The 10,194-nt window shown below is 40.5% G+C and overlaps 1 protein-coding gene across 1 annotated transcript; it reads left to right on the top strand.

Moving 5' to 3' along the window:
• The first annotated feature begins 3,857 nt into the window (after window positions 1-3,857).
• LOC130403454 (serglycin-like) lies at window positions 3,858-7,480 on the top strand. Its single transcript, XM_056607817.1, has 4 exons — window positions 3,858-4,071; window positions 5,237-5,378; window positions 6,698-6,873; window positions 7,393-7,480. Exons 1-4 carry the CDS (start codon window positions 4,017-4,019, stop codon window positions 7,461-7,463), a joined length of 444 nt encoding a protein of 147 aa, XP_056463792.1. The 5' UTR covers window positions 3,858-4,016; the 3' UTR covers window positions 7,464-7,480.
• The last annotated feature ends 2,714 nt before the right edge of the window (window positions 7,481-10,194 follow it).

Here is a 10,194-nt window from a genome sequence, read left to right as displayed (position 1 = left end):
AGGGGGAAGGACCCATGGTCCTAGCGCGAGTGGCAGCGCGAGCAAACTTTGTGTAAACATATCCCGATGATACGTTGACTAGTTGCTTCTGCCCTTGTTTTTCAAACGCATCATTTGTATATTACTGTACAGCATAAAAACATTAGCTAATTACAGTAGCTCAGCATATCAAGAATTTGTACTCAATCTTTTCTCCCCAGTTGAAATAGGTGTTTATCTTATACAGTAGTCCTACTTTAGTATAACAGCACTTTGGTTAGTTAACAAATCACAACAACCAACATGAATTTGAAGTGTAATTCATGAAAAAACGTGTAGGGTGCGTTTGCTATTAGTCAAAATAGCTCATCTTGAGCATCTACTGTCTCCTATTAGCCACGGTACTGCCCATCTTGTGCTGGGTAATTAGCTCTGATGGCCTGGAAAGAGAGACTACTTGCTCGTATTTGACGCCACGCTCCCTGCGACTTGCATGGACAAGACCGACAATCTCCCCATCGGCATAACTGAAACTCTCCACATGCCCCGATTTATAATGTTTTTTTACCGCTTTCGATGCTTTTATCCTCCACTAGGAAATAAGAGGTAAAGTGGAGCAGAGAGATCGACATGAGTTCCAAGTGCGGGTGATGACGTATATCATTCACGTCGAGAGAAGTGACGAGCTGTAGCAAAGCAGCCTCACATGAAACCTAACATTATCAAACTTCTTCGCGAAAAGTTTTAGTTTTCTTTGCATGAAAAATTATCATTTAAATCCACAAACAACATATGTGTAATCCAGGGCATATAAAGACTGGGACCAGAAAATAATTACTTTCTCTCCCTTGAAACGCATTCATATTTTTCGATCTCATAGGTCCCATGGGCTCCACCGGAGGGGGCGTGACTTCGCCGCTCTATTGGTGGGCTCACAAATTTGCGGAACCAGTGGTTTGTAGTCCTCGGCCCTTCTAGCAGGCAAGCAAAGTTCTCCCGAGTTTAAGTCAAACGTGTCATTTGACGTCATCTCGGGAGAAAATTAGATCAGGAAAGCTGGGCCATTGACTGGGTTACACTGAGGGGAAAAAAAAACATTTTTTATGTATTATAATAGTGATTTTATAATTATAGAACGCCGATTCTGAATGGGTGAAGTATCCCTTTAAGCATTAATATTTCATTTGAACAATAATGAATGATTTTCTCAGTTTTTTCTAGTAAATAAAAAATGTCATACATCCTGTAATGCAGGAATAAATCGTTACTTTATGCCCAAATATTGAAAAAACAGCATATTTATAGGAGACTATACAAGTTGCCAAAATAATTGGTCAAGAATTGAAACGTAAACCAGGGTGAGTTAAATTATAATTTCAAGTATCTGTTGGCAGTATCACGCTGCATGGGTATGGTTAATCTGATGATCTCTTACATTCCATCAATTATGACTAAGAGGCTTAAGCTGGGGTTTAAAAGGTCAAACAGCCTAGAGCTGGATCCCGATGACAGGTGTGCAAGGGTTGAACTAAATCGCAGTTATTAGAATCACTCGCCAATGCTGGTCTTCAAACTCTGCAGACCGTTTGAGATATAAAGACAGGGAGAAGATGTTACTAACCCAGTTACGGGTTGTATGGTCAACACCCAATCCATTTGTCCTTCTCTGCCGTCTCCATGCAATTGCAGTTTGGAGGACATCTTTGCACTTTTACTTTCCCTCTTTGAGACAGAACCATGCGATACAACACACTGCCTATAATCATTCAGAATTTAATTTCCTATCACCAAACCTTTCATTTTGGTAATATGCAAGTAAATGCATTACTTCAAAATCAGGACCATTCAGCTTAGAGTCTTTCAGAACCCCCAACGTCTAGGGGGAATGGGGGTGGTAACTGATGTCAAAATGGCCAGGTTATGCATGATAGATAAACAAGTTGTACACCACAATGCAACCGGGTCTTGGGTTAGGGTTACCAAACAAAATAACCAAACAAAACCAAGCAAAGTTAACAGCTAACACAGGAGGGCAAAGCTTACCAGCTCTCACATAGACCACATGTCTACTTTCCTAACCTAAACTTAACCCAAAATACAGTTGGTAGCAACCCTCCTAACCTAATGTGTCTAATCAGAACAGCACTACGTGTTGTGAATGTAAAGAGACCTTTGTCTTACCTGTCCCAAGACCGCAATGTAGCAACAAAGAACATAGAAATGGTGGGCAATGTGTAATATATGATTTCAAATGATCTAGCAATCCTGTCCAACTCTCCAGATGACATAAATAGGGTTAAGCTCGGCAGACCAAAAAGATGGTGGCAGGCCTCCCCTTGCTGGGAACTGAAATGGTGTGATGAGCTGCTGGTTAATTGACTGGCAACTGCACATGACAATAGAGGGAAATCAAGAGAGCAACATACAGACAGTGCCGTAACAGGGTCAAACACCCTCACTTGACCAATAGGCTACTCTATATCACTGAAATTTCCCTTTTAGTGAGGATTTTGGGCTGGGATGCTACTAATACTGTATGATCTCTTAATACCAGCAAGTTCAGTTTCCACCTGAGAGGAAACCTTTATTTTTTTGGCTACTGCAGGGTTTGCTTCACCAAAGCATATACATACGTATATTCAGTACATATTTTTCTTCTTCTTCTACTGCACCAGCATTCCAGGGCTAACTCATAGTAGGCCTATGTGCAAACGTATCACTGGCTGATTATCTTTCTGACCATAATTACATCAGTGTTGTGTATAATGGATGGTAAAAAAAAATGGTTTTAATGATAATAGGCATAACATGTTGTTGCCCTGCATCCAAAGATGACCGATTGTACAGCCCCCCCTCCGGAAGACAGTTACCTCAGAGCATTCCTGAAGATTTGAAAGAAGGATGCTCCTAGTTTGATGGAGGTCAAAGCTGTGTTGCAGCTGCACTTCTGTGTTTTGGACATATTTCATGTATTTTACACTCTTTTTCGCTTGCCACGTGAACTCTGTCTGGGCTGCAAGACCCATGCAGTGGTGGAACCAAATTGTGATGTGTTGGAAAGTAGGCAGGTCTATTTCCTGTGGGTAGATAATACTCAAACGTTGTAACCACTTCCTGATGAATCTCACACATGTGAACATCTTCACACACACACACACACACAGACACACCCCAACACACACACACTCATGCACACACGCGCACACACACACACACACACACACACACACACACACACACACACACACACACACACACACACACACACTATTGCTTTGTATAGAGACAAAACTCCTGCCATTAATTTGCAGGACTCTTTGTCCTTTAAACAGGCTCTCTGTTTTGGTTTCTTCTTCATTTTCACTCTCAGGTGATCAGTTGACAGTCCAAATATGGCATGAATAATTCAGCCAATATGCTCTCTTTTGAAGCACTACATGTTCCTAATGACCGTGCTAGCTCAGAACTGCCTGAAAACATGATCTGTGTAAAACCTCCGATGAATCATCAGCAGTAAAGTGAATATCAGATTACATCTGCTTGGGAGACCGCAACATATTTCATGTGTCTCAACTTGTTTAAACTTCTTTTCCAATAGTTAATAGTTAGCATTCTGTTATTGTGTGTGGCACTTCTGCTGAAAACATGTTAAAGTTATTATACATCCATGGATGAGCTGAGCACGCATCTTCATCTTGTGGTCTCCGTCCCCATCTTTCTCTGCCACTGTTTCCGCATCTTATTTTGGGTCTGTCCGTGATGGCTGATAGCTAATAGGCAAGAGAGGGTGTAAAAGTTTCCACTTCTAAGGTTCAAACACTTCTACTAAAGACGTCCCCAGGAAACAATGACGCACAGGAGGGCTGAGCTTTATAGAGGAAGATCAGATGTGCAGAACCATTTCACCACGCATAACAGAATAGAACGGGAGGCAACCTCAATTAAGACACACTTTTATTCGCATTTCTCAGTTTGTTTTATAGTTTTGTTTGAAGGACTTTTTAAGAATATATATATATATATTTGCCACGTTAAAGATGAAGATATTTTTGTCACTGGCTGTCATATGTTTTGCCATAAATAGCGGAACGGGTAAGTTATGACTGTTTATTTCCCGTTGTGTTGTCTTTAGGCATACTTGAAGTTGTGTGGGCAACTATCTGGACAATTCGTAAAGCTATCGTTAAGGGAGTTAGCGTGCGAACAATACTGAAAACTTATTTTGATTTCATTCGCGCGTTTATTATGGTTTGTCCTTAGACTCGTTGTGAAACCGAGTAGGACTACTAAAAAATATTTGGTAGTCTCATCACTTCCTATAAATTCTCGATGTGAATACTTTGAAGGCCTGTATTAAAAAAAAAAGGGTTGGATTTACGGTAAACGATTTTGAAGGGGCGGTAATCCCGAATATCATCACAATCTCGAAGTCCGATTCAATCTTCTTCTTTCAGGCCACGCGTATAAGGAAATCCTGTTTAAGATCAAATAAATTAATATATAAATGGTAACGGCGTTAGGCCATTTTAATTTCTTATTGACGCTGGTCAAATTGAAATGGTATCCCCCTTTCACTTGATTCGAGTTCGGACTTGATATCAATCCATTCTGCTTGTTGTTGTTGTTGTTCGATATCATAATACAACAGTTCTCTGATGATGACCCTTCAATAATAAGAAAACAAACCCAGTTGTAGTCATGGAACGTAATAATGCCAACATTATGCCTCATGTCAATTAATATAAAGCCATATCCTACCATGTGAACTTGAGCAGAAATGAGGTAGTTGAAATGACGTCAGAATTCTTCCTCTGACGGCAGACTAACTAGGGCCTTTCTGGCGGTGCATTCAGGGTTATAAACGTTTGGCCTACATTCTAGACAAACTAAAGATCTTTAAGATGATAGACCTACAGGGGTTTGTGGGTTTGAGGTCAGGAATCCGGAGCACTGCATCTTAATGGGGTTATTCAGCGAAACATTATGCTGTGGTTGCATTCCATCTCTCTTTTTTGTTTTTTCTCATAATCAGCTAATTAGTCATGGTGCAAAGTGTGTGAAACCAAAGTGGAAATCATGGTTTAACTCACATCCATTTTAGGATGGTTATTTGCACGTGATAGGCTTTGTTACTGTTCTTCTGATTGAAGCGTTTCCGTGTTTCACTGTTGAGTAAAAAATAAACAAACAGGCAGAGAGATGGACAGAGAGACAACCTTCTCTCTGTTCTCAACCTTCTCCTCCTCTTCTTCATCAGGAGCCCCTTCCAAGGCTAGGTACATGTTTGTGAAATGTCACCCATTGGGAAACGACTCCAACTGCGTGACCCACCAAGGCCCAGAGATGAATCTCACTACAGACCTACCTGACAAACTGCCAGCTTCCGCCGCACCGTACATGTAAGTATGGTTACAAGTGGTTACTTATGACTACTACACCTGCGGCATTGTTTTTTTTGATCCAGAACCTTTCGTCTAGGAGTTGAACACCATAACCCTTTTGCCCGTTAAAAGTGGTGGGAGCAGTTGTGTAAAACAGTGTCCGTTCGTAGGCCACTTGTAGGCTGGGGGCGTGTGTTAATAGTGTTCAAGTATACAACCATAGAGGAAGCGATATGTTGAGCAATCGTCATGTTTGCAACAGTGTCTGTCGACAGATAAAGAAAAAAAAAAGCATGCCGCGATTATGAAATGAGACACGATGAGAATACGATCTGAAACATTCAAAATAGATTTGGTGCCAATACCTTGCACTTCGGGCAAAGGGCCTGGAACCAGTAGCACCTCTGGATCCATGCCCTTTGCACTACTTTAACAGGAAGCAACCGGAAGTGTTGATAGGAAATGGCTGTGATGGCTGATTCCCTCCCTGCCCCTTCCATTGTTCAGGGCCAGCAGTTTACTATGCAGCGGTATGGCTGGGTTCTCAGGCATAATGACATAAAGTCTGTCCAGGGGAAGAATACCATATAAAACATTAATCCAACGTTTTTCATTAGTGAAGGTCAAAAACACAGAAGTGTATTGACATTTTTGCTTTGGTTGAAAATAGGTGTGGAATGTTTTGGAAAAAGTGCTCCTCATCCAAATCAGAGAAACATTATGCCTCAGACTTATCGCCTTGGAATCTAAAGGAGGCTACACCCCTTACAATTTGGACATTGTCGTTCAAACGCAGAACCTTTCTGCTGGGATTCAATCAACCTAACCGCTACGCTTCCCCAGAGCTTGGTACAGGTTATATCAGAAGCAGAAGGGAGTCAAGAGTCCGTTAGTTTCACTTGAGGAAAGTGAGATGATGCATGTTGAATTATGCAACTTTTTCAGGAGAAGCATATTGCGATGTGTGCCCTACAGCCCTGAATATCTGATTGATATGAGGGGTTGTTGCTGACTTTTTGCCCCTGTGTGAGGCTGTCTGTGATGATACATATACTTATTGAACCCATTGGGAAATTCATTAAACCTATTCAATCTAGGAGCGTAGGGTTGCCACAGAGTAGCTCCCAGGGGCCAATTCCGAACCAGATCTAGTAGTGCCCATGCTTTGGTGATGGGCAGGGCAGAACCACACAATGATGATCATGAGGATGATATTTATGACAATAACAGCAATAAAAGCCAAACCTCTGTATTATAGCATTGGAGGGAAAATGGCATTGTCTCTGTGTGTATTACTTCACCCTGCGTACCAAGCCTTTCCCCCGTTATGATTCCAGAGGGGCACAGCCAGTGGAGGATGGGCCCGTGACAGAGAGGAAAGAGCCCAAGGTGGAGTCGGTTACATCCTTGACAGAAGATGGTTCCGGAGTTTTCGAGGGCTCCACAGGTTTTGAGGGATCTGCAGTTGAATCACCCGTGGCAGATGGCTCTGGAGATTTTTGGACCCAATTAGGTACAGTAGATCGCTTTTGAAGACACGCAGAGAATTGCTTGATACATTTTAACATAGTTCATATTTTATATATTGTATTATCTTTACACATAAACAATGATGTGTTTGTGCACAGTCCTTTCTGTTGAGGCCTTTAGTAGTTGTTAGTAGGCGGGATACTTTAAGAATAGGAAAAGATTAATAAGAGTGCTCAGTCCAAACAGTGGTTGTACAACTTTGTGATGGGAACTAGCGTAGCTCGGCTGGTAACGTGAGTTAAAGGGTCTGGGAGTTTGAGAGAGTACGATTATTGTGAATAAAGAGAGGGTATGTGCTGGAGAACAATTTTCATTTGTACAATATATCAGTTATGGGATGCGATCTTATTGATAACATTATAGAAATCACTATCGATTGACTAGCATTGACTACAGCTATTTCCAGGTTATTTTAAGCTACGAGCTAGTTGAAATGTAAAACATTGTGACTTAAATCTGGGACTTATAACTTTTTGTATTTTTTATCTATTTCTACATTTAGCGGGGGATGTTATGGCTGATTACCGACCAGCAGAAGAAGAGCTGAGAGAAGACCATCTGCTGGATCTGTAGACACACACACACACACACACACCACACACACACACACACACACACACACACCACACACACACACACACACACACACACACACACACACACACACACACACACCATAATGAAAAAAAAAAGGGAAACAATTTAAGAAACAATTAAAACAATCTGAAAGTTAAATGAAAACGATGTTAAGGCAATTGCCATATTAAAAGTAAAGCCCTGAGAAATTAGAAATTGAGAGATAAAGGCAAACAGACTGAATTTCAAGTGCAATTAGTCTAATTCATTTATTTTGGTAGTAACCTATATTCACATTTTAAGGAAAGATAATATATTATTTTAACTTTCTGTTGCTTTCACTTTCTTTCGACCAAATGTCTGTATTGCGGCGTTGTTTCCATGTTGTGAGACTTTCTCTCTACAATCCTCTCCTCCATCCTTTTTTTACACATTGTGAGAAGGCCTGTAGCTAGGCTTTGCCTCATAGGCCAATCATGTATTATTTAGGGTTTAGCAGATTTGAGCTCAGAGCTTTGTTAGCCTGGCAATGCTAGACGATTCTGAAACTGCAATTATCTGTAGAGCAAATAAAACATGAGCTGGCGAGATTTGTCTGGTTACCATACTAGTAGTTTGTCACTGTCATTCCCAGACCCGGATAAGCTTGTGTCCATTTTGTGGTTCTTGTGGTTACTGATGGCATTCATGGACTACGTAAAGAGAGATGTAGAGCATATAGTTAGAACACATCTCACTCTTGATCCACAATATCTCATTAAGGGCCAAATATTCTCTAAAATTGTCTGTAAACCTAGAGGATATCTCTCAGAATAAATGTTCTTCACTTTAAGAAAGCAATTATTGTATGTTGGATTTTTATATTTGTGCCATGGTGACAAGAGCTGTCATAAACAATTATTCTGAAATATAAATGGTTTAATGTGTCTGTAAACATTTGTGTGTTTTGTAGAAAACATTTAAGATTTTTCTGATAAACTGTTTCATAACACCTTATCAAGTAAATGACATGTGCTTTTCTCGTATAGACCCTTGAAAATTCCATTTTCGTATTTTTATACTTTAAATCATTGCCAGTTTTTTTTAATACTACTGCCAATAAAAACACGTAGCCTATATAGTTATTGAGCCGCAGAATGTAAGGAAAATAAAATTGTTTTCACTGTTAATGTTGTCCTTTCTGTTTTGCTTTATGGAATGCAACCATAAATAACCAGGCCTATGATAACGTGTCATATTCAGCCTTTGAATTGAATTGCCTACTATTCAGAGGTCATAGTGTCCAACTGATAGATGTACCGTATTACGCGCCTTATGCTGTTACTTTAAGTCTTTGACTAACGCATTTGTCAATGGATTCTCAAGTGATACTCCAAAGAGAAAAAAGAATTGGTGTCACTACCCGTTAAAGCAAATTGTTCTATTATAAGAATAAGACAAATATTGTATTTTACGAACCCAAGGCTACGTAGGAATACATAGGCGTATGTGAAGTGTTTCATTTTGGACCGTCTATTAATCCCCCGCTTCCATTAACAACTGACAGAAAACATTGGGGGAATCAGGGTCTAAACAGCCTAAAGATTTACACACCCTTAACTTAATTATCCATTCAGTAATTTAAAAAGAAAACACATAAGTATTACATTTTGCTTGGAAGCATCTACAATTCCTGTTAGTCCTTATTTGATTCAGCAGCAGACTGCGTCCTGTGATTCATATGACAGGGATCACATGACAGCCAGCAGGGCTCCTTGGTCCAGATAGCAACACAGTGGTCGGCTACACCGAGAGAGAGGCTAGCTGTTAGCTTCACCTGTCCCCAGAGCCGAAATGGTGAGTTTGGAGAAAAACACATTTGGCCAAAATGTGGTCGAATAAACCTGGGAGCTTATTAGGTTTGAAGGGACGTCGATACGGGTTTCTATTTATCTCTGCTAATGCACATTACACACTTGTAGTCCACACACACACATCTAGCCGGGATGATAAGCAGAGAGGCCACCGGGGAACAACCAGCGCTGCTGTTGGGAAGAACATATCAGAAAGAGCACTGGAAATATCTACCGATAATGTGAGGGATCTAAGCAATTTGAGATGATTGAGTTTGGTTATGGACGCTTTGGATGCAAGACGCAAGATCGTTGGTGTATGGTTGTTAACTGGATCGCTGGTTAGGATCTGCATAAGGCGTTAGCTTTCACATGTCACTGTCCTTTAGATGACAGTCCGGGATCAGGGCTGCTTCCTGAGGAGTGTTCACGATTCATTTGTGTGTATGTAAATATATGATGTTCAATGTTGTATATCATGTCGTATTCTCCGTTGTCGCTGGTAGTCGTGTACTTAGTAGGGCAGACATTTGACTTATAGGACACCCGATTATCACAGATCGGTGTTTCCTTGGTAGCGACAAACAGCCAAAACTTGGGGATTACCCTAGTTCCTTATAAAAGTATACCAATCCATGTAATGTAAAACAATTTAGTTTGATCGTGTTATACATTAATATATATATATATATTATATCTAGCTGGTCTGCTTTGGCTTGAGTTATCATTTTGGTGCAGCATGTCACTAAACCAAATTCCCAACTGACTCACATTTCCTCAGTGTTTGCTAGTATTGAAGCCCATCTTGGAAGGCAACACTGAAATGCAACTTGGGTTTGGTTCAACACAAATTGCATATGGTACACACTGATAATAGATAACATCAGATAACATTG

The sequence above is a fragment of the Gadus chalcogrammus genome, chromosome 14 (genome assembly GCF_026213295.1).
Source record: "Gadus chalcogrammus isolate NIFS_2021 chromosome 14, NIFS_Gcha_1.0, whole genome shotgun sequence".
Classification (NCBI taxonomy): Eukaryota; Metazoa; Chordata; class Actinopteri; order Gadiformes; family Gadidae; genus Gadus; species Gadus chalcogrammus.
The sequence above is the reverse complement of the archived record's forward strand: the minus strand, read 5'-3'. Positions and strand labels throughout refer to the sequence as shown.

Bases quoted from the DNA above. Each gene is read 5' to 3' on its own strand.
- LOC130403454 (XM_056607817.1), top strand. From the start codon at position 4,017: ATGAAGATATTTTTGTCACTGGCTGTCATATGTTTTGCCATAAATAGC. The intron at 4,072-5,236 runs GTAAGTTATGAC...CTTCTTCATCAG, and splicing joins TGCCATAAATAGCGGAACGG to GAGCCCCTTCCAAGGCTAGG. The intron at 5,379-6,697 runs GTAAGTATGGTT...TTATGATTCCAG, and splicing joins GCTTCCGCCGCACCGTACAT to AGGGGCACAGCCAGTGGAGG.